The sequence below is a fragment of the Vidua chalybeata genome, chromosome 16 (assembly GCF_026979565.1).
Source record: "Vidua chalybeata isolate OUT-0048 chromosome 16, bVidCha1 merged haplotype, whole genome shotgun sequence".
NCBI classification, from domain to species: Eukaryota; Metazoa; Chordata; class Aves; order Passeriformes; family Viduidae; genus Vidua; species Vidua chalybeata.
This window is the reverse complement of record NC_071545.1, coordinates 2,658,308-2,682,748: the sequence shown is the minus strand read 5'-3', so window position 1 is coordinate 2,682,748 and position 24,441 is coordinate 2,658,308. Positions and strand designations below refer to the sequence as shown.

Below are 24,441 nucleotides of genomic sequence, written 5' to 3'. Positions count from 1 at the left end.
AAGACCCTGTGGACACAGAGACAAATGGGGTTTATGCTGCACCCTAGGAGGCCACAGACACCTCAGCCCAGCCTGATGCAGATCAAGAGGTGACACTCCCACAGTTCAGGCTACATTAAATTGAGATGTTTCAGCCCTGTGTCCTCAAGGAGGTGGTTCTAAGTTGTACAGAGGATGGCACCGTGCTGCTAAGCCTGGCCATGAACCTCCACAGCTTCTGTGTGCCCCATGTCCCAGTCACACCTGCAGATGAACCTGCCCAGCAGCCTGTTCCAACACAGCCCCTAATTTGGTGAGAGCTGAGTGCTGAACTGACTCACCTGTGATCACAGCAGGAGTTAGGTCTGATGGGGAGGGAGGAATTTATGGCACCTGGGGTCAATCACCAACCCACATCCCAGTATTGGTCCCGTGAGGGTTATGAGCTTTGAAGACAAACAGCTCAGCTAAACAAGGAATGAGTTCCCAGTTGCTGCCAGCTGTAGGTGGTGGGGCCAAAAGCCATCTCCAAAAAACTTTTCATCTGCAGACAGCAGCTCAGCTGTGCTACTCTGTGTACAGAAAAGTCTGGGAGGCAAACCCCCTTGGATTCCTGTTTGGGGCTTTTTCTCCTGGCTGTGCAGAGCAGGCCCTGAGGGTTCAAAGGCTGCCTGTTGCTGTGGTGAAAGCTCAGGCTGCACGGCACAGCTCAGAGCCTGGAGGAGGATTTCCCAGCCAATGGCTACAACACCCTCACTGGGACACCACTCCCTTCTGGGACACTCACACCACACCTTCAGGAACACTGCCAGTCCCTGTGGGAGCCTTGCAGAGAGCCAGGTCATGCCAGAATGGGTTCAAACCTGAACCAGCACCAGGTTTTCTCCAGATCTTCAAGCCCAGCAAGCTGTGTTCCTACAAGCCCAAGCATCTGAGCTGGCCTGAGCAAAAGAGAACTGCAACTTCCTTGACAGAGATGACAGTCATGGCTTCATTTTGATGGGAGTACACAAAGAGGGCACAAACAGCCTTCTTGGCCTGGGGGCTCCCTCAGGTTTCCCCTTCCCAGCTCCTGGATCCCCACAATTGCCAGTCATGCTGTCCCCAGCACAGCACTCCAGTTACACACTGCCAAACCCACTCAGAGGGTCCCCAGCCATGACAAGCTCCATCCTTCCTGTTCCTGTGAAAGCAAACCAGTCTGTCACAGCCAGTGCTCCTGAATGCAAAGACCAGCTCCAGCTGCACCTCTACATGCCAGCACCACAAACCACACCAAAATGTGCCCACACCAAGCTGCCAAGGGGATGAGGTAAGTGCAAGGAAGCTTTTGGGTGAGCTGTGGGGACTGCAGCTTGCCCACAGTCATTTGAAGCTGTGAAAACATCTTGGCCAGGAGCCATAAATTAGCCAGGGGACAGTCCCTGAGAGTCAGCATCAGACCCCTGTGCCAAGCTGCTTCCTTCTTGCTTGTTCCTCCACAGGCAAACCAGGGATGTCAGTGATCATCTGTGCAGGGTGTGAGCATCTCACTGCCAATGTGAAGGACATGGAGTGTCACAGCCTGGCAGGGGCACAGGCCAAACCCAGCGTGTCAGCAAGACCTCGTGTGTGACACTGCCACGTGCAGGTGACACTGCTGGCAGAGAGCTGCCAAGTGCAACCAGCCGAGTCCACTTACTGTTCTTACTTCCCTCCTAGGCTTCCTGCTGGGCAGGGAGACAGAGCTCACCTTAAGGGCTTTAAAGGGGTGCTGTCAAGAGAAAACCAGTTTTAAAGAAGTTGTTTCTTGAGGTTAAGTGACAGGAAGAGACATACAGCATCTCCTCACCTCGCTGCAGGTGACAGCACCCCTGTCCTCCACACACCACGCTCCGCTTCACAACCCTCGGGTATACCTCAGCCCCAGCTGAAGGCAGCAGAGGGCAGGTGGATAAACCCAACCTTTTTCTGTGACAGTATCTGTTCCCATGAAAGCCTGTAGGATGATCTAGATGCACTTGTCCTTCTCTTCATTCTAATCTCAGTGTCTCACCAGAGCCAGCTGTGCAACAGCACTGCTCAGGCAAAGAGCTGCTATCCTTACCACACTGGGGACATACAACTGGGCCCTGAGGCCACCAGCACAGCACTTCCCATCCCACACTCCTTCAGATGCATGCCAAGACACCCAGGGAAGCTGCCACAAGGAGGCCTTTCTACTCCCATGCTGGGAACCCCAGTGCCAAGGGCATTTCATCCATGTACTGCCACAGAGATGTGTGTGCAAGTCAAACTGGAACCCCTCTGCCCTGTTTTCACAGCTCCCACCCTGTCATGCCCAGAGTCTGCCACTTTTCTGTTGGGCCATGCAACAGGAAACCTTCTCATCCCGAGATTTCTGTGGATTTGTTTCCTCTAATCCAGTTGTGTTACTAATCCAGCATGTTGATAAGAAAAGGCAGCTCTGCTTGGGAAGCCCTCAGTGGAGGGTCTGACCAAGCCTCCTGAGGTCCCAGCCATCAGTCCAAGCAACTCATGCACCCACCAGCTGCTTGACCAGGCTGTGTACAGGGGTCAGCAGGTACTTACAGAGTGCTCATCATGGTCCACACTCTGTGCCAGGACAGGGCTGAACGACACCGGCGACAGAGCCCCCGGCTTCTTCCTCACCGCCCGGATCTGCAGCAGGGCACGGAAGGCTAGGAGAGAACAGGAGTGTGTGACTGCACAACCCCGCAGGGCCAGGCCGTGCCAGAGCTCCTGGCCTTGCCACAGACACATTTTGGGCATGAGGGAGCTCCCCTCAGCATGGGGAGCGGGGCCATGGAGCACCCCAAAGCCAATGATGGGGTCAGGCTTCCACTGATCTACGCAGGGAAGGGATCTGCTGGCTGGAAGGGTGTGTGTGCACAGAGCCCTTGTGGAGAACAGACACAAGGGCTCTGTGCACCCAGTACAGTCATGGGCAGGGTATTTCAGCTACTCTACAAGTGTAGAAGCCCAGAAACATTCTCCTTAAGGGTAGGTCACAACACAGTAAGAAAAACATGAGCTCGGCCTCAGGAGTGCACTGCATGCTACACGTTGGGTAGCATGCAGCACTCATTAAATCCCCTCTGGGTTCCTTCAGACCCCACAAACCTCAGCCCTGGGGTCCAGCTGGGGTGGTGAAAGGCTCCAGCTGAAGGGTTAGTGGCTGTACTCTTGTCTCCAGCACAGCCACCCTCAGTCCTCCCACCACCAGAGCTTTGATCTCCACTCCCTGCAGATCTTTAATATTGCTTGTTCCTCTGTGCCAAGGGCGCATACAAACAAGCCACACATCTGTTCTGATGCAGCTGTGAGGACTTGCCAGGCATCTCCCGAGTTCTTGTTGCACCTAGCCCCTTCAAGATCAGCCTAGAGCCAGAGAACAGAGGTACAAATCTATTCTTGCTGCCTCTGCACTCCCCAGAAGCAGATTCCTTGTCAGGAAGTCTGAGATGGGGGCATTTTCCAAACAAATACAACCTACTGCCCTACAGCCTGCAGATGAGATAATGCTGTTCCTGTGTTTTATGATGTGCTACTTACAGTCAAAGCTGTCTGGCACCTCCTCTCGTTAGATCTTGCTTTTGGTTATTGCTCTTTGCCATGTTGGACTGTTTGGACTTAATTTCTCAGGCCAAACATCTGCCTTAGGCTCTTTATTTCTTTCCCTCAGAATTGTCAGTTAGAAACAATCAAATACTTCAGAGACCAGGGGGTAAAACACACACTCTGCCCCTTCCAGCAGAAACACAAAATTTTGAAGGGCTTCCTGTGCCTCTGTGCTTTTGAGAAAAAACACAGAATTCAGAAAATGCTGCCTGAGTGTCAAAACATGTATTTAAGTTTTCCCATCTTTTGGGAGCTGAGCAATGCAGGGGTTAAGCAAATCCTCCTAATTCCTGGCAGAGCAAAAGACTCCAAACTGACTGTTACCTCATCCCTGCCTCCTGCTGAAATCTGGGTAAGGTTGTCAGAAGATAAAAAAATTATGCCATGTACTTGGACATCCCTCCAGTGGTGCTGGCTGATCTCTCAGCCAGATACCCTCAGGATAAAGCTTCTCCATCCCTTCCTTTGAGGGATTTTCTAACATCTTCACCAAAACACAAGAACTGCTGAGATGGCACAGCCCAGAGCACCTGCACCTTCAAATTCACCCCAGGGAGAGGGTGAGTGGCCAGGCAGGCACTGAACAGAGCCATTCTCCTCTCCTGTCTGAAGACATTTATTCTAGGTGCCAGTGAGAGCAGCAGCACATGCTGAGCCTTGGGGTGGGGTACTGAAAAGAGGCTCCTCCTCCCAGCCTACGCTGCCTTATCAGGAGCTGGGCAGGGGCCAGGTGTCTTAGGTTGGAAATGGGTGTGTGTATTCTGTTCCTATCTGATGGGGCAGTTCTCTTCTGTTCATTGGGCTGTTTTTTCTTTATCTCTTCCACAACCAATCCTCCCTCCAGGAGATCTCTTCTGTTCATGGCCACTGAGTGTCCCTGCATGGCTGAGAAAATTCCATCATCCCATGGGGAGATGCTCTGCCCAGGGGAGGAGCCAAGCATTCCTACCTGGATACAATCTGAGATTTTGGGAACACCACAGCAGCCTTTGCCCACTGCATTCCCAGAGGAGCAGCTTTCTGCCCCACTGCATTCCCAAAGGGAGCCCAGGCCCATCTCCAGCAGCCCTGGAGCTTCAGAGGGAAACTCCAGCCCTGTCCAGGATCCTGCTCCAGCAGAAGCACAGCTGGCACTGCAGGAGGGCTGAGCCACCATGGAATGGCACTGCTGCCACCACCCTGACCCACAGGGTGTCACCTCCTATTCTGGCTCTGGCAATGTTGTTTTGTATTACTGCCTTGTTTTTTTTTTTTGTTTTTTTTTTTTTTTTTTTTTTTTTTTTTTTTTTTTTTTTGTTTTTTTTTAATTTTCTTCCCTAATAAAGAACTGTTATTCCTGCTCTCATATCTTTGCCTGAGAGCCCCTTTAATTTCAAAATGATTACAATTCAGAGGGAGGGCGTTTACATTTCCCATTTCAGGGGAGGCTCCTGCCTTCCTCAGCAGACACCTGTCTGTTCAAACTAGGACACCAGGGCACTCAGGGAGCCTGCAGATGGGGCAGTGGCTGGCCCGGTGGCCGGGGCAGTGGTTGGCCTGGTGGCCGGGGCAGTGGCTGGCCCGGTGGCCGGGGCAGTGGCTGGCCCGGTGGCCGGGGCAGTGGCTGGCCCGGTGGCTGGGGCAGTGGTTGGTGTGGTGGCCGGGGCAGTGGCTGGCCCGGTGGCCGGGGCAGTGGTTGGCCCGGTGGCCGGGGCAGTGGTTGGTGTGGTGGCTGGGGCAGTGGTTGGTGTGGTGGCTGGGGCAGTGGTTGGTGTGGTGGCCGGGGCAGTGGCTGGCCCGGTGGCTGGGGCAGTGGCTGGCCCGGTGGCTGGGGCAGTGGCTGGCCCGGTGGCCGGGGCAGTGGCTGGCCTGGTGGCCGGGGCACTCACGCAGCCTGCAGATGGGGCAGTTGTTGGCCTGGTAGCGCAGGGTGTCGGCGCAGGAGTTGCAGAGGCAGAGGTGGCGGCAGGGCAGGATCAGGGTGTCCCGCAGGTCCGACAGGCAAACCACGCACTCGTTGCTGTTGTCGCTGTTCTCGTCGTCTGAGGGCTGCAAGGAGAGACAAGGGGTTGGCATGGCAGTGGTGGGGGCTATGCCAAGCTGCCAAGGGACAGGAGCCTGGGAGAATTTCCCACCCAAAAGTCTGGAAATTATTTTTTTACAGCTCTCAGGAGGGGTTCCTCAAGGAGAACAAACTGTAGCCCACACACCCCTGCTCACAACTCCTTCCTCTCAGGGCACTGCACTGGGAATTCATGGCAGAGCTGTCCTTCCCCAGAGCTATCTTTTGTTCAGACTGGACCCGTTTTGGAGCAGGGATTCCTTTGACCGAGGCTGACCAGGAGCAACCTCCTGCCTCCCATCCTGGTGGCTCCAGGGTCAACAGGGAAGTGAACTCTCTGGCACTCTGACATTTCTTCCCCACAGAGTAACCCCAAAAGGAGCTGTGTGCTGCCTGTCATTCCAGCCATGTCTAGCCTAGCTTCCACAGGTTCCCTGAGCAAGTGAGTGATTCTCCTGCATCCCCTGTGCTGGCACAAGCCCTGATGCAGCTGCAGAACCAGCCCAGGGCACTCAGCTGCCCACAGCTACCCTGCTAAAAGGCTCATTAGTGAGCACCCATTCGACATGAACGTGCTTCACACCCATCTTTCTCAGAGCCCCACAAACTGGATCACAGCCACTGATCAAGCTGGGAGAGAAACTCCCTCTCCAACTACAAGACTGACACCAGAAAACTCCACAGTCTCCCCTCTGATGTCACAGAAGTTGTGCCAGAGCCCACCACGATGGGGTACCCTCCACCTTCACCTGGGGCCCATTTGGTCACCAGGGCTAACACGTGCCAGACCATGGGCAACCTCAGTGTAAACAGCATTTGTGCTGCTGCCACATCCTCAGCCAGCCTCTTTTTGAAGGGAGAGCAGGCTCTTTGCTGTCCCACTCACATGGTTTGCTGAATAAGGAAGAACAAAAATGGCCCCAAGCCACTTGTCTGATGGGCCAGGAACATGGGATTGCTGGATCACAAGAATCATCACAAGACCCTGGAAGGCCCAAAAAGAGGCCCTCAATCCTGTTAATTCCCTCCCTCAATCCTGTGCAAGAAAAATCTTGGAGAATACTTTTTCCCCCTGCCTCTTCAGGTGCTACCTGTTGGCACAGGCAGATACGGATCACAGGATGCTCTGGGCAGGGCACTGGAGAGGAAACCTTGCTTGTCTTGCTCCGTGGTTACTCCACTGTGTGCAAATAGTGGACTCCACGCCCCAGAGCCATGTGATCCCAAGGCCAGCACTGGGGACACTCCAGAGCCCAGGTGGCAGCAAAGGGCAGCTCTACAAAGGCTAAAGGGAGAATAAAGCAGTCACACAACCTGTGCAGGGCTGTGCAGCGGGTTGGGATCCAGCAGCAGCTCCTGCCTCAAGATGGGAAGTTTCTGGTTATGGCATTTGCATATACATCCCTTAGGGGTGCTGTGCTCCCTCCTGCTGGGGAATGCAAGAGGAATGTCTCTGGACACTGGCAAGCCCCAGAGAGCTCAGTTCTCTGAAACACTACAGGAACATGCAGAACCCCCAGCCAGAACATGAAGGAGCCACAAAAGCAAAGTAGAGACACCAGGCACGACTGCCTTGACTGCAGAGAGATAGCAACACTGGCTCTCTACAAGCCCTAAAAATCAGTGCTCTGACACACCCCTCGGGCACTGATGCCCTTCTCTCCTATCAATCCCAGCTACAGGGAGCCTCAATGCTGCCTAAAATTACCTCAGCACAACTCCACTGACTGTTTGTGCCTGACACCAGGGATGATCTGTCATCCCTGGCCTTCTCAGGTGCCTGCAGGAATCACACGGACTGGGCTCTGGGAAGCACCTCCACCCTGCCCTGACAATCCCCATTCTGCTCAAAAGCAGAAGGTGCAGACTGGAAACTCCCAGCTGAGGGAGCCTCCTGGGCACCTTTACCTTGGTCTCCTGGTTGTTTTTGTTCTCGATGCCGTAGATCTCCTGAAGCAGGTAGCTCACCCGGTCAACCTAGGAGAGAACACACAGCTGGAGTGACAGCTGCTCTGTCCTTACTGGTTTATGACCACCTTCCCTCCCTCTCTCCCTCCCTGTGTCAAATGTTCATGTAACACCCAGAGCTCCCCTATAGTGACATGAAAAAGGTAACAGAAACAAATATTGCAAAAGACAGCTGGGAGAATGAGCCTCCCCTTGCTCAAAAAGTAGAGCCCATCCTGCCTGGTCTGAGAGAGAGTAACACAAGTGGCTAGCTGGGCTGTCAAGATAATCTAAAGAAGGACTCTGCTTGTCCCAGACATTGGGGATACACACCCACAGCTCAAATAACCCAGAGGCAATCAGCCTTCTACAGTCCTCTCCTCTGTGAGGTCCTGCTTAACTTTAACTTTAACCAAGATGAACTCCCACCCATTTCTGCAATCTCAGAGGATGGGCTGTGCCAACAGCTCCTTCCTGGCACACCACTGGCAGCACATCACCTCCCTGCTCATCCTCTGGGAGCATAAGGTTAAGCTTCTGAGGACAGACGAACTGTGTCCCTTAGCATGAGAAGCACCCGAGGAATAACTCTATGTTAGTGCAATGTCATTTATTGCCACCTCCAGGCCCTTGGTGGCATCTCTAAATTGGGGGTGTGGTGGCAGAAGGTGCTTGAGGCACAGGTGGAAGTTGCTCAGAGTCCCAGCCTGGGACAACTCCAAGCCATGACTTCTGCAAACTGGCAGCTGTCTGCAAACCCCAGTGAGCAGCTGAACTTCAGCACTGGGGCTGATTCAGTCAAGATTCAGTCCTGTTAAACATCTTCATTGATGATCTGGATGAGATCAGATGTACCCTCAGTAAGTTCAGACAACACAAACTTTGGTGGGAGTGTTTATCTCCTGGATGGTAGGAAGGCACTGCAGAAGGATCTGTAACACCAGGGGAGGCTCAGGTTGGACACCAGGAGGAATTTCTTCACAGAAAGGGTTGTTAAACATTGGAAGGGGCTGCCCAGGAAGGTGGTGGAATCACCATCCTTGGACGTGTTCAAGAAACGACTGGGCTGGGTGGCATGGTGGTGATCAGTGACAGATTGGACTCGATGATCTTGCAGCTCTTTCCCAACCTAAATGATTCTGTGATTCTGTGATCTGGTGCTACACAGAGCTTCCCCAGAGCAGGGTGTGTTCCTCCACTGAAACCCTCACGACAGGTAAAAGGGTGAGGGAGTTGCAAGGTACCAAACAGGCACATCTCCCAAGAAGTGGGAGGAAACACTTTCCTGCCATCTCCAGTAGCTGCCCAGCTCCCAGCATGCAGTGAAGCCAAGCCACCAGCACCTCATGCCAAAAAGAGCTGGTCAATCCCAGGGCCTCTGTAATTTCCATGTCAAACTGGCCTCTCTCCTCTCGTCACTGCTCAGAAGAGGAGTGGCTTTGCCATGGCATTCCCGTGCTGCAGAAGATGACACATGGCGAGGTGGGGGGCAGGAGCTGGCTGTACCCAGCCCATTTGCCAGTTCAGAAATGCTCTGAGCTGGGACACAGCAGTGATAACAAACTAATTCCAGAGTGTCCCTGTGTAACTCAGTGTGCAGCTCACAGACAATCTGTTCTAGGCCTGCATTTCATGGCAATGAGATCAGCTGTTGGACTGCTGAGCAAAACCCTCTGCAGCGGCTCACAACTCACCCAGGAAGTTTGGGAACAATTATGTGGGAGATGTTCTTTTGTAACTTGGCATTTCAAAGAGAGCCTTGTTCCAGCATCCTGACTCCTCAGAGGATCATGATGAGCGACTGTAAGCGCAGAAGTTGTCAGCTCAAAGCACAGAAGAGGTCAAGAAGAAAGAGGCCCAAGTCGCTGCAGGATCTGTGTTCCTTTTGACCTCTTCCCTCTAAAAATCCTGAGGAGCTTCTGTCCCAGTAGGGAAAGGCTGAGCAGTGCAACAAAGCCCTTCTGGGAAGAACTCTAGGTTTTCAGAGTGGGAGTAATTCAGAAGGAGCAGGTGGTTGTAGACAATTCCTCACCTTCCTGCTTCTTCAATCCATCTCACACCACATCATCCTTCCAAAGGCTTCTGCTGCTATTTACAGCCTCAGCAGATGCACATGGAGCCAATGGCCAAGTCCAATGGTCATGGTTTTCTGCTGATCCAACTGTTTGTATTCATCCATGCTGACTTTCTTCAGACAGCTTGGTGCTTACACTACAACTGATCTCAGCACAGAGCAGTTCAGCTCATGCACTGCTGCTTCCTGATCAATGCCCACAAAAGGTACTCACAACTCTAGCAATGGCAGGGAGGGGAAGGCAAAAGAAAAGCAGGGATGGCAAAGCATGAACAATGTTATACAGATGGTTTAATCCAGACATAGACTCTACACCTCTGCTCTGTTCTCCTAAGGGTGCAGATGCTATCTCAGTTTCAGTGGTGCTGTGTTTTTCCAAATGCCATCTTGAGCTATGATTGCTGATAGTGCTTGTAGCTCATTTCTGATCCAGGGACTGGAATGAACATCTTAGGAGCAAAGAGTGTCTTATTAAGGCACTTAATGACCTTCTTGGTAGCAAAAGGTACTTAATTCAAATCAGAAATCCCTAGCTAACAAGTAAGCAGATGAAGTGAAACTCATTTAAAGCTAAAACACAGCACACAGCTAAAGCTGAAAGGATCGACCACCAAAATCTCATCTCTTTCTGATCCTTGCAGCAGAATCACTACCAGATTTCTTTTCAGAAGCTGAAATTCTTGGCAATCTTACCAGTTGTTTATGTATTTCTGGCTATGCAGGACTGGATGCAATCTCAATCTTGTTAAGACACTACCCAGCTTCTGCACATCACACCACACCAGGATGGGGGACAAAATGGCAAAATGAAGGGTTCCAGCACCTTGCTGCCTTTGCTTACAATATCTGAGCTAAGGAGGTGAGATCTCAGGCTCTCAGTGAACAACAAACCCTCCCTCTGGGTACAGCCAGGCAGCTGTGGGACACCAGTAAATCTTTAACCAAGAGTAGAAAGGAAACAGGTACTTACGATCTGCTTCTGTTTTAGTGGTTTCACGGAAAAACTGCCATCAACGTGCTAGCAGGAAAAAAAAAAGACATTAAAGCATTAAATAGCTGCAGTGTACAAATCAGAACGGGTTCATTTCAGAGCTGGTGTCTGCTAGCTAAGGGGAGAGTGGGGTGTGTATCAGCAGGACAGCTTGGAGGGCAGCAGTCCCTCCCAGTAGAGTTAGTGGAACAGGTATTGGAGAGCTACTGGTCTGCTCCAGTGCAGAGCCAGGTGGACTTGGCTCAAGTTAAACCTGGCTGAAGTGGGTCAGAGCCCACACAAAACTCCCCTGGCACACTGGATGCTTTCAGGTTGCAAGCAGTCCAACAGGGTACAGACACTTCTTCAGCCAGTCCAGCAAGACCTGGTGGGGGATATTTGTTAACACCCTAAGTAACACCAAGAGACAGAGTCACTTGAGGCCAGAGCCCTGACAGAGCAAGGGGCTGCCATGAGGCTGAGAACAAGGTTTGTCCACTGGATGGAGTCAGAAACAAGTCCCATGTGCTCCACATCCTCACAGCTGTGAGCCTTTCATTTGCTCAGTGGCAGCAGGCACAGCTGGAACAATTCTGTGCATGCCTGGTGCCAGAATTAGTGATGGGAGTAGAGTGCCAGTTCTACTTTCCCCATCATCCACAAGGGCCACTAAATGAAAGAAACTAACTCCCCTGCCACAGCCTAGAGAGCAGAAAAGGAGACTCAGGGGATGCTCCAGCAGGTCCTGTGAACAGCTGCAGGTCAGCAGAAGGAGTCTCAGTAGAAAGGGACAACAACATCGCACCACAGACAAAACAGTCCTGTTTTCAGGCAAACAAGTTTCTGCCTTTGGAGGAGCTGCAAGGTCAGACTACACAGGATCAAGGTTATTCTTCTGATCTTAAAGATACATACAAATAGCAAGTTACCAAGTCCTGCTGGTCTGTTTTTCCTCTGAACAAGCTCTGGGGATTAGCAGCGCTCATTTATCACAGACCTCCCCTGGATTTATGGACATACACTTCAAAAGCTGCAATTATTTTAAGGATGGGGAATATATTTTAACCAAACAGGGATGTTGAGGAACTCAATGTGTACTTTGCCTTGTGACTTTTTATTAAAAGGGAGATTTTAATCTTGTTTTAAGCATTCAGTGGAAGATGAGAGATAAGAAGTGGCTGAACTACGACTGAAGGATTCCAGTGTGTTGTTTTTTCACATCAGCCAGAGGAAACTACAATAACATCCCTGCCCTGGTCCTAGGGGTGCTGCAGCTCCATCTCCTTTCTGACAGATGTCCAACTGCCAGGAGTAAAGCTACCTAAAAAGCCAGTGCTCAGAGCAGCCTTTCTAACAGGGAAAACTCACTTTCTTCACAGATCAAGTCCAACAAAAAAGCAACCTAGAACAACACTTAAAGCATCTTCCAGCCATATGCTTCCTTAGGACTGACTGTGCTTGCCATGCCCTCTGACTCAGCTTGTCACCATCCACATTATCCACCTCAGAGGAACAGAATTAGGACCTGGCAGGGACCAGGCACACTGAAATACACAAGTCAGCCACCTGCCAGCTGGGAAGTGGGGAATTTCCAACAGCACAACACTGATGCTGTTCCCCTCTACATTTCCAGCTCTGCTCCAGCAGCTCTTGCCTCACCTCAGCGTGTCACTGCAAGTGTCACCCACCCAGAAAATGTGTCTGCAGTATTACCACAACCAGACACAACAGGGCAATGCTATGGTTATGCAGTTAAGGGTATTGCAACTGTTTTCAGGGTCCAGTTACCAAGGGAAAAGAGTTTTTTTAAGGCTTGTGCACAGTTTGGCCTTACCATGTAGGCAGGGGTCAGTTATATCAAACAAACCACTCAAAAGCAGTAGAACTCAGCCTTTACTTAAGATGCATCCCAATCTTTCCAACAGGGCTTGGTCCTGTTTGTAAACTCAGGCCTAACAATAGTGCAACAGGGTCTGGACACAGCAGATCCAGTTCTGCAAAAATCATGAAGCCCTGGAAAACTGCATGGCAGCAGCCATGGCCAACACCTTCCACCCTCCATGGGAACACAGGAAACACCCCTGCTGGTCCCTGAGTGACCAGCTCAGGTACAAATGATAATTACAGGCTGCACAGGAGCTGCTGCAAATGATTCTTTGTATACAGCAGCACCCAGGAGCCCCAGGCACAGGCCAGGACTCCTCTGCGCCAAGTGTTATATAAATACAAACTAATGACCCCTGGAAATGTTTACATACACAAGAACAGGGACAGAGGGATAAAAATACCCTCATTTACCTTTTCAAATGCAGCCAGAAGAACATGGGCATGACCAGTGACCTCAACCACCACTGCAAAAAGAGAAAGGGTAGAACTGGTTAAACCTCTCAAGCAGCACCAGCATAAAAATATCCTGAGTTGAATTCTTGTCCACCTAAAATTTCTGAGCTTCCATCTGTTCTATTTTCACCTTCTCCTGCATTTAAAACTTTTCTTATCTTGTCATCAGGTTGGTTCAGAACAGAGCAAGAACAAAACCCTGCTGGGCTCTGTGGTGGGCCCTACACAACCATGCCTTCATCATCCTGGGTGCCTCAAACTATCCCACTTTGTTAGGAGAGGTTGGAAAGGGACAGTAAAACAAAGCACTCAGTGGGATTCTCCTGTCCCCTGAAATTCCTGGGCTTAATTACCTGAATTTATCACAGATCTATCCGGTTTAACAGCAATTGGCAGCACTTCCAGCCCTGTTACTTATCACTATATTTCAGTCTAGTCAGACATGCTTATAAAACATTTATTTCTCATACTGATTTCAGACACTGAAACATCTCTGTCCAGCTTTCACCAAAGACAAGCGTTTTCCCTCTTCCAAACTTGAGGGTTCCCTCTTAATCCCACAGCAATGGGAAGGGGCTGTCAGAGGTTTCAGTACTGCATTCCTGGCTACTTCAGCAAATAGAGAGAAGAGGAGACGAGGTACAATCCCAGACTCTCTCACTCTGACTCTGAGGTTCTGTTCAGCTCCAGCTGGTTGGATCCTTTTCCTGAATCCTGTTCAGACTCATCATATGGAAATGGGAGACAGAGTTTGTGAAGGAGTCACAGAGGGAAGGAAGGCATGGAAGCACTCATGCTGCTTGGAGTGCCGAGGGCTGTGCTCAGCACAGGCAGGAGAGCTCTGCCTGGAAGGTGCAGCTCAAGGAAGCAACTCCTGCTCTGTCTAAAAGGGAAAAGGGCTCCACAGCTTCCTCTGAGCTCCCAGAACAGCAGAGACAACAGAGGAACAATTCCCTGGACTATGGCACACAGACCATGTTTGGAAACAGCCATATGTGAGAGAGGGGAGATTTGCCTGCAGATTTGCTGGGTAACTGAGGTTGGTCATGGCAATTTGGGTGGAATCAGGAACACAACAAAATGCAGAAAAGGGGGTTAAAACTGGGAATTCATCTGCTTGCTCCTCTCACTGCCAGCCAAGAGCAAGGCTGCTCTATCTCTCAGAGTAAACAAAATTCAGGTCCCTTCTCTCAGTCTGAACGGCCAAGGAAGAGGTAACAATTCAGAGTGGTGTGACCTGCTCTGTGCAGCACCTTTCCTTCCTGTTCTCTGCCTCTCCCTGGGAACAATCCCACTGGCAGCAACGGGGCAGGGCTAACACTGCAAGCCATGGCAGAGTTCAGCCCAAACCAGCATCTCCCTGACTGCTATTTTAATTTACCATTCAACCTTATTTAACAGCTGCAATTTTCCAGGTGCTCCAAACACACCACGCCAGCTCCTTCCAGTCCCATCAGTTAAAAAAAGAACTAAAATACACAATTTCCTCAAATCTCACTCAAATGTCACACATTTTTGCGCTGATATTCTTTCCAGGAGAGGATTTAAAAGCAGTTGGTTTTCTAGGTTATTAAAATAGATGGGAGTACATTATTGGCTAAGAATGGGCATGGTATGTGCATAAATGTATGCTTCCCATACTGCCTCCTGTTCTATTTTTGATCCTTCTAGACATGCCCAACATTATAAACACCTTGCCTAAAGTTCCATAAACAGAGGAAGCTGTTTTATATTTATGGTCAAGAAATACACATATATGTCGATTTTACTAACAGTGCCTGAAACCACTAAAAATAGATACACTTTAGAAGTAATTTCCTTTATGTTGCACTGTGCTTTGTTAGTCACACTTTAAATTGGCTTATTCAGTTCTATTTCTGTCTGCTTGGAAGACTGTAAAACAATGTACAACAATGTAGTGAGTTTTTGGGCTTTTTCACATTTACAACGTAAGAAACTGGGCAAGTGACTGACCTGAACAATGTGATCAACAATGGATTTTTTTCTTTTCTAATGATCTTAAATTTTGTACAAATTGTTACAGAAGTGAAATGCTGGTCCTGCTGACCATGAAAGCCCCCAGTTTCAAAGAAAATGTGACTTCCTTGTGCCCTGCTCATTGCTGACACTCCAGATGAGCCCAAAAGCACAAATCTAAGGGAAATACCATGTATGGTAAGTAATAATCTAAAAGTAATAATCTAAATATTCACTGGACTACCCTCTACTAAAGATAATTAGAATTTTATGATTAGTTATTAATTATTTTTTAAATGTTAATCAACAATTATTTCTCCTGAAAGGTTATGCTCTTTTATTATACCCATTCAACATCCTCAGAAAAAGCATAATTTCAAACTGCTGAATGAAGCTGCATTTGGCTGAAGAGTGACCTGAGTATTTTAAAGCCATTTCCTTTTCTCTGCCCATTTCCAGATTTTTAGGAAGAAAATTGACCCCTCCAAGAGGGAGAAAAGATCAGCTCCACCCTCCTTACCTATAAACTGCAAAAGCAAAACCCAACAAGCAAGGATGTCATTTGCTCTAATTTGTGTGCCTGGCACTGGTGGCAGAGCCAGGAGCTCTCCTAAACACTATTCCAACACTAAATACCTGGCCATTTTTCCTGTAAAAAAATGAAGGCTATTTTTAAAAGTTTTTCTTTTAATGTGGTTAGCTTGGCCCTTTTAATAAAGGGAAGTTACGGTGAACTCCTGAAATATTTTTATCCTGGAAAAGCTCTCCAAGGAGGCCAGTCCTGAAAGGGGTCACATAAGCTCAGAAAGAGCCAGGAGAAGAACCTGGCTCTCTCATGTTCTCATGGGAGCAGAACATCAATTCTTACCATCCCCTTCATCCACCACTGCTCGGATGACCACAGGGAACACGCCACGGTCCAAGTCAAAGTTCAGCTGAGGGAAAGAAATGAGCTGAGGTTACACAATCCACACCAGACCTGCCTGAAGACAACACTGGAGATCATGTTAGCTCAGTGAAGGGCCCTTCTGACAGACCCCCAGCTCCTGGTCTCAAAAGGACACGACAGAGCAGGAGGATTTAAAATTCCAGGCACCAGCTTTAAAAAGGGAGTCAACTCCAACACAGACACATTGATGTGGCACTAAACATCAGCAAAGCAAGGAAAGGATCTTGGTTGGAATTCCAAATGGTATTTAATTCTCATTAATGCATGGATCCTAAAAGTCTTCTGAGTGATTTGTAGTAGGACAAGTTTCTCAAAATATATCCAGTGCCACAATTTTGCCTCCATACAAGAGGATGTATTTGCCTCAGCACAGCAGCACATTGTGCTCCCAACACCACAAAGAGACCCTGGCTCTGGTATGAAGTTCCTGAAGACATAAGAGGAAAATCTGCAAAACTTCAAGCTCACACAACACTTTAAGGAAACACGGGATTGACTTTCATCTCTTGGCATGTTATGAAATGCAGGTCCTTGAGCTTCTAATTGGTAAGAGTGAAAATTTGAGTGCAAGGGAAACAGTCTCAGTTTCTCCCTTTGCCCTACACTTCATTAAAGCACATCAAAAGCTCTGTATCATCTTAGAAATACCAGGAAAAGGCAACCTTACAAACACTGTCCTAAGCCAGGAAAGGAAGTGGCTCAGAGACTGGATTTCTGTTGGTTTTGTTAATTACCAACTTGGATGGTTTTGTCTCATCTCTTGCCAAGACTGAAAAAAAAGATGTCATTTCACCCTGATGCTCCAGGTAATCTGTTTTCAGTTTCTCCATGAAAACTGAGACCAAATTCCAGGTGCTGCAGCACCGTTCAGATAAACCATTTGAAGGGAAAGTCACATCACAGAACCGAGGTTGCTTGACCATATAAATTCCCGTGTTCTTGAACAAAAGGCCTCTTTAAGGAACCATTTCACATTCATTTTTAGGGCCCTGAACACAACTCACTCAACACTAGCCATACTCTATAATTTCCAAGCAAAGCAGTAAATGAAGAAGATAAAATAAACTTTTATAAAATTTTTCACAGAACAACCCAACATAACATCAGTCTCCCTTCTTCCCCAGCCAAGATCTACGTCATATCCGGGTATAACAGTAAGCAAAAATATGAAATAAATCTGGGGGTTTTGAACAACACCAATAACAAACCTGGAAAGAAATCTGAAATGTTAATTGCACACAGCTAAGACACTGCCAGCTGTCTCAGATAGAAGTGCTGCATTTTGGTGGCCAGTTTTAGAAGATTTAGGACAAGGACCAATATGTAACACAGAGCTGCCATGGGAGGGGAAACTCTTTGGAATCACAGTGCTTGTTCCAGATTTTTTTCAGCTCCCAGTAACACCAATGAAAAAAGAAGAAACAGAGGATGCAGCAGAACAAGCAAAGAAAACTGGAAAATCACTTTTCCTTTAAGCTGTCAAAGGGATATGACTTTAGTACTTGAGTTAAAACCTTGCTGACAGGAACAAAAGTAAAAATTAAGCTTCTCAATTCTTTAAGAAGAAAGGGAACTGAGCTCTCTCAGACAACAGAAGGGATTGAAAAGCAGCTCTTCCAGGCTTTTGTAGCCTGAACTTGTGAAATCATCTATTGGCAGAGAAGCCAAGACATCAGGAGACCAGACTCTGCAGGCTCTTGGTAACCACCAAGGCATTTGTTAAGGCACAGGACTGATTATAGTTCTAACTGTAACTTCAGGACAATAGCTATTCAATCTTTCAAATACATGAAAGATTACTTTTGTTTTCCCCTTTTTTCCTTTTTTTTTTTTTTTTTAATAGGTAGAGTTATCTACCAAGGTTCACGTACACAGTACACTTGCACAGGCTTGGGTCAGGAAATGAACACCATTATCAGTGTGCACTACCCGGGAGAGGGGTCCACAGGAACAAATATATTAGCAGTAGCTACAGAACAACTACTCTACCTTTGAAATCTCTTACCACAATTCTGCACAGAGCAGGGGAAAGACCAAAGCTTTCCTTCTCTATGCCATGTGCAGGGAAAGCCCTTGGGTGAAAGTTTTAAGGCTCAGAAACAAGACACTTACACTGCCCATGCTGGAATTTTGCAGATACCAAAGATACCAAAATTAACAGGACTCCACAAATCTTGGTATGCAGAAAAGCCACAAATGTTAATTAAAACCAAATCCTGGTCTGTTTGCAGTTATGGGTTAAATTAAGAAAAGGAAAACATTCCCTTATTCAGCACTGATGCACCAGTGTAAATCTGCCCCAGAAGGAGAATATCCCCTCACAACACTGTACTGCTACAGATAACAGTGCAGGATGTGGTCCTTTAACAGAACAGGACTCTTCCAGAGCAGTGGTCTCCAAACTATTCTGACTATTCATCCCATCATTAACGTGTTTTGAGCACATATTCCCCATATATGTGTGCTTATCATCTGTGGGTTATATACACATAGTTCTGAAGTCCTTGCCACACCTCAATGAATTGTATTGCATGCACCTCACTTTGGAGACCACTGTTCTAGAGGACCACCCAAAAAAACCCAAAATCTGACAACTAAAACCCACAAGAACTGAGATCATGACAGACATTTGCTCCCACAAGCTCTTTGGCTGGCAGGGAGAGGAAGGCCAAGGAAAGCAGGTTTTCCAGGACAAGCTCCAGTGGCAATCTCTGCAGCCTCCCTCCTAAATCAGCTGATCAGTGATAGCAAAAGTCACTTCTCTGGATTTCCTCCCAGTTGGCCTGATCTGCCAAGTTCCCATACTGCTCCTCCCAGGGCAGTACCCACAAAACACACTGGAGGAGCTGGGAGGAAGTGTCTTCCAGCCATAACTGCGTGGCACTAAATAGAGGCCACTGCTTTGGGGACAACAGGGTGCGGAAGGAAGGGGACACTGAGAAGACACTTACCTCATCGTCCTTCCACTCTGAGAAATCAATCTTGAAGGAAGGCAGGGAGAATTGCTGGCTTACCCCTCTCTTGTAATGAACTGTCTCGGACTGCAGAGAGGGATTCTTTGTGCTGTATCTGAAGGAAGGGGAAAAAGAAAATTCGCTGTAACAAACGACTGCTCCCTGCCTGGCTCTCGCTCACTCCCGCCAGTCGGCCTTTCAGGAATCACAAGTGGCAGCTCTAAGGGCAGAGCTGGCAGGGGCTGGCAGCCATTCAGTGGGGACACAAAGAGGGAAGGGAAAGGTCAAAGCAAGAAGGTGAGCAGAGGAGAAAGCAGCGCAGACAGGCAAGGTCTGATCGTGTCCATAGTGGCCTGCCTGGGTGTTGGAGTACAGGGGGGTGCAGCTTGGCAAAGGCCTGCTCCCTAAGTCCATGGCCTAGGCAATGCTGGCTTTAAGCCCAGCACAGTCCTGATTTCTGCAGGAAACCCAGGAAGAACAAGCTACAACCTAACACTGGGAACAGACAACCCAGCTTGGTGCTGAAAGCTCTCCTGTGCCTCTGTGGGACAGCTCCACAGTGAGAAATGCTGCTTGGCTTCCACCATCCTGCTAAGCCATTCCAATCCACTCCTCAGTCCCTCCTGTGCTTTCCCAGGGGTGTTGCAGGGCTACCAACACCACCTGAGAGACACCAACCATCCTCAACCCCAGCCACCCAGAGAAGAGTCACAATTCTTCCACTGTCTCAAAGCTTGTCACTGAAACACCAGCACTGCCAAGCTGGGATAAACATCTGGAATGGGACCACAGCTGCTATCCACCATCTTCTGCACCCTGAGCCCACCTGGTGCTGTCCTCCCTGCCCACTCCCCCTTTCTGGAGGGTGATGTCTTGAGCTGGATGTGCACAGCCTCTCCCAGTTCTGGCACAGGAGAGGAGGCAGTGAACCCCAAAGCAGGGTGGGAACAGCTGAAGCTGCCTTTACCACCAATTTCTTGTCAAATTACCAACTGTGTGCTCAGAGCACACTGACAAACTGGAGAGAAGGTGAGAAATCCCCTGCCCCAGAGACACTGCAGCAACATCCTCCCTCAGCACGGTGACAAGACAGGCTCCAGCTCTACAAGATAATCCTCTGCCTTTCTCTGGAAAGCTACAACAGTTCTGGCACCTCCTGAGGATCCAGAAGGTCAAGTGTCATAAGATCCACGTTAAATGCTGGAAGGTCGTGACAAAAAGCAGGTCCATCACATGCACTCTGCTCTTCCTGCCAAGGCAGGTGCATTAAGTTATTTATGACAATACCCTCAGAGCCCATTCTGTACTGTGCTGAAATTGTGCTGCTTTACTAGAAGGTCTCACTCCATCCTTTGCATTTCAAGCATGGTGTGGGGGAGATCAGAGTGACAGGTCTTTTATATGTGAATTACAGAGCGAGCAATTGAGTGAAGTTTTATTTACTAAGTTGTCAAGCACAATGAATAGAGCAAGCCTGTATCTAGCTCCTTTTGTGGTACTCTCAAAACCTCCCAGCTCTGCAGAGAGGCACAATTCTCCCTCCACAGCTGGGAAAGCAGGAGATGGAAGAGTGACTTATCTAAGGTGACAGCAAGTCAGGAACTTACTGGGAATAAAGTGCAGAGGAGCGAGTTGAGGTGGGAAAGGGGTGTAAACATGATGCTGCTGAGTGCCAGGAATGCTGGAGGACCTGCATTTACAGCATCAGAAACCCAAACTAGGCTGCAACAGAAAAACAAATAACACTCTTCCAAGGAGAACAGGGCAGAATAATACTCACATTGACTCGCTGCTCTCACCGTCCCTGGGAAAAGAAATAAACCAGGCACATAGTTTTTCTGAGCTGAAGAGTAGGACAAAATTATTAAGGAGGCTTCCCCAAGTGAGCTTTATGCCTCAGACTGTGTGACTGCCTGGCCCCCATTGCAAAACACATCAGACTTGGATCTGAACAGCCAGGTAACTCTGAACACCTCCAGCCAGCAGCCAGTGGGCTGGTGAATTCCCTGCAAGTCTGATGGCCCCTGAGTGACAGAAATGGATCATCCTTCCAATGGGATGCAAAGGTTCTCTGCAGAAGACAACACTCCCTGTGCTACACAGGAGGGAATCTTGATAAGCCATTTCAAAGCAGATATCCTGTTATCCCCTGCCCCTCTGGTTGGCATCTGCTGTATTCACAGTCATCTATTCCCTGCCTGTGCTGCTGGGGGCTCACAGCAAACAACAGCAGGGCAGCTCTGTAGAGCTGTGCAGATGTGTTACAGAAAAAGAGAGCATGTATCAAAGAATAAAGCACAGCAGAGAAGCAACATGCTGCCTCTCTCTGCACAAAGTATGAAAGCTGAACTTGTGCTGCCTTTGCTCAGACTGCACTGGGCCAGGCCTCCATCCAGAGGAGGACAAAACCACCTTGTGACCACTGGCAGCTTAGGACATTGGAGAAGTGAGTGGAGTCTGTCCTATAAGGTCAGGACCAAGCAGAAATCCTTGGTGACATTATTTTAAACCTGTTTGTTTGCTCAGGTACCCCTGGCAGCACGAGAATCACAAACAACCCAAGGTACCCCACTGCTGGCTGCAGCAGCAGCCCCCAGCTCTGACCTCAGGGTTCATGCAGCCCATCTCCTCCTGTGAGCTCTGTGACACACCTTTACTCACAAAAAGCAAACTACACTCTGCACTGACTCCTCCTTCCCTCCTGTCAAACCCTCTAAAGCCAGCTGTGTATGAGAGAACCAGTAGATGAGATGCCCTGTGACTATATCCCAGTGATTTCTGAGAGAACTGGTACAAACTAAAATTATTCCCCAGTCTCACTCTTCCTCTGTCATCTGAAAAGCACTCACTGCCTACACAGAGAAACTCAGTCTGTGGCACCTGCAGACCCTAAGCAGCTCCCTAGTCAAAAGTGCCATGCTAGAGTTTGGCTAAGCAGAATTAAACTTCTGTTACTACACGCTCACTGGGGTGTTTCCCCCTTCCCTCATCCCTTGTCTGTGCCTGGGGAAGTTCTCAGCAGGGCACCAGTCCCAGCTCCTGCAGATTTCTTCACTGCTGTGCTCTCACTCAGCTGTGCCTGGCACTGGGGGCTGTCTTGGGCAGACAAAGTGCAGCTCCTGTTCCTACAAACACACTGGGACCCCTGATGGAGAAGTGCCACACGAGGATCCTTGCCAGGCTGCCTGACTTACACAGAACACTGTCCACACCCCATTCCTCAGGAAAAGTAGGATGCATGGAGCAGTGTTGCCCCTAAGTAACACTTTTGACTAGAAATGGCTGAGAGAATCTGTGCTTTGAAGAGCCTGTAGACAAAACAAGAGTCCTCCTTCTTTAGTAGCAGCTAAATGTGTTTCATGGCAATCTGTAATGAACCAAGGACAAGGAGAGCTTCAGAGAGTACTCAGAGGAAACAATTCTGCCACTGCCACAGGCTGTGTCTGCCTGGCAGGCTCTGTGTCCTCTTACAGGTGATGAGGAAGGATTCAGTCAAGTTCTGCTGGTGTTTGGTGTTCAAAAGGGACAGGAGGTGATGTGGAACAAGTATCCTCTCCTCCTCTCTCTCCCATCTGCTCATTCCCCTTTCATTCTGAGGCAGGATCCCACAGGTCAGCTTTTGGGGAAGAGGGAAGTAGAACAAATGTTTCAACTCTCAGTGACTTTTACTGATAATAGAAACGCTACCAAACTACAGGAAGGCCATAGCCCTGGGTCTAAGTCAGAATTAGACAAGATCCACCCCACAGAGGCTCCCACAAGGAGCTTGGAGGTTAAGCAGATGCTACGGCATTGCACTTGAAATCTCTGAGACTCTTCTCCTCCCCTCCTGCTTCCTTCAGGACCGAGTTTCCACTCCAAGGCAGGCAAAGACAAGCCCCTCTCCATGCAGCTGACACCCCAGTGCCCACATTCCCCTTCAGCCCCTGCAGAGCTCTGTCTCCAACTGCTGGGAGCACCACGCTCCCAGCTCCAGCCAGGCTTCAAAGCTCACACAACAGCCACACAGAGAGGCACAAAGGCCACAACTCTTAAGACAGACAGAGGGTTTGTCTGCTCGCTGCAATCTACAGAATTTGGCTCTCCAGCCTGTGAACTCTCCAGTGTTCCCTTGGGGACTGGTGTCTGCCTGGATCAAAGCCATAAAGGCTTGTTCCTAGCAAAACCCAGCACTCGCCTCTGATTTCTTCACACAGAAGAAACCTCTGCAGAAAGAATTCATATTAATCACCACAGCCAAAAGCAGCAAGGGCACCTTTCAAAGGCCCTGAACAGACAGAGGCCATTAAATAACCAAAGGAATATCTTTGTGCCTCTGTCTCCTACGCAAGCTTGAATGAAAACAGCCGTGTACTGAGCCACCCATTGGATTTCATTTTGGGACCCAACTCTTCCAACTTCCACACACAGGCAGAGCAGGGAATCATTGCAGTGTAATGTTCCCCATCAGCTCAGAAGACTGTGAGAGGAGGTTTGGGATCAGTGCAGCGGGCATTGCAAAACAAACAAGGAAATGGGGTTTATTTTTTTAATAAATCCATTTGCACATCAGCAACACAAACAGCACAGCCCGGAAAGGGCAAGGATTGCAGAGCTAGACTGACCTATTTTCATTCTGTTTTCTCTTTATATTGAGAAAATAGAACTTGGCAACAGCACTGGGATATGAGAGAGAATCTTTTCTGTCCAAAAAGGAAGATCTTTTTCATAAGAATGGGCTGCAAGTCTCAAAGCTCTCACGTCATATTTATTATGAGTTCCTGATCTGCCTGGATTGCTCATGCCTTCAGAACTGGCTCTTTTAAGTGCTTCCAGCTCCAGGCTTGGTTTGACTTCTTCCCCTGAGGAAAGAACCGCTGCTGTCATGTTTGAACTGCACAATCCTTCCTGCTAGTCAGCAGGACACCTACAGCTGGAACAGTCCCAGGGGCCCTCCCAGGAGCAGGCTAATGGTGTGCACATCCAGGATTTTGCCAGACAAGGCAGGGATGCACTCAGAGAATACAAATATCTCTGCAGCCTGCTCCAAAAGCACACTTGTCTCCCAAACCAAGGGTATCTAAGGTACAAACACATGAACCAGTTACTGCAGAGAAGGCAGGCTACAACTGGGAGTCTTTTAACTATTCTCTATGAGCTGCTGCCAGCCCCACAATGGAAACACAATGCAGAGTACCCTCTCCTTTATCTGGAGGGAAATTACATTATGGGCGACCACTAGTGAGTAGTTGAGGCACAGCTCACACACCTCCAAGTTTCTCCTGATTTCCAAAACTAAAGAAAATGGACACAGCCAGAAAAAGAAATAAAACTGAAGATACTGGGTGGGGGGAGTCTTGAGCTGTTCAGAGGCAGGTCAGTGCTAATTCCTTACCACTAAAGAGACTTGGACATAGGTAGATCTGTTACCCTTGGGGTGATGCACTAGCTCATCCTCTGAGAACTGGTATGTTTCATCTTTAGAGTGAGTTCTCATCACAAAGTAACCAAGCAAAAGGCACTTCAAAGGTGAGAGGAGCAGTCCTCTCCAGATTTAAACTAATTCCTGTTTCATCCAAAAGGCTTCCACACATATCTGCACTAGCACCA

The 24,441-nt window shown here is 48.9% G+C and overlaps 1 protein-coding gene across 5 annotated transcripts in view; it reads right to left on the bottom strand.

The window, feature by feature from the left end:
• Positions 1-24,441, bottom strand: part of MGRN1 (mahogunin ring finger 1) — a 50,390-nt gene that overhangs the window by 4,980 nt on the left and 20,969 nt on the right. For 3 of the 5 annotated variants that reach the window (XM_053957428.1, XM_053957430.1, XM_053957431.1), the window contains exons 5-12: positions 18,850-18,967; positions 15,818-15,884; positions 12,931-12,983; positions 10,633-10,680; positions 7,550-7,618; positions 5,469-5,628; positions 2,551-2,660; positions 1,661-1,732 (exon numbers count right to left, since the gene is read on the bottom strand). In XM_053957428.1, the coding sequence (XP_053813403.1) occupies positions 1,661-1,732; positions 2,551-2,660; positions 5,469-5,628; positions 7,550-7,618; positions 10,633-10,680; positions 12,931-12,983; positions 15,818-15,884; positions 18,850-18,967 (697 nt within the window). The remainder of the gene's footprint in view (positions 1-1,660; positions 1,733-2,550; positions 2,661-5,468; positions 5,629-7,549; positions 7,619-10,632; positions 10,681-12,930; positions 12,984-15,817; positions 15,885-18,849; positions 18,968-24,441) is intronic. The other 2 variants (XM_053957429.1, XM_053957432.1) reach the window with 1 other exon arrangement.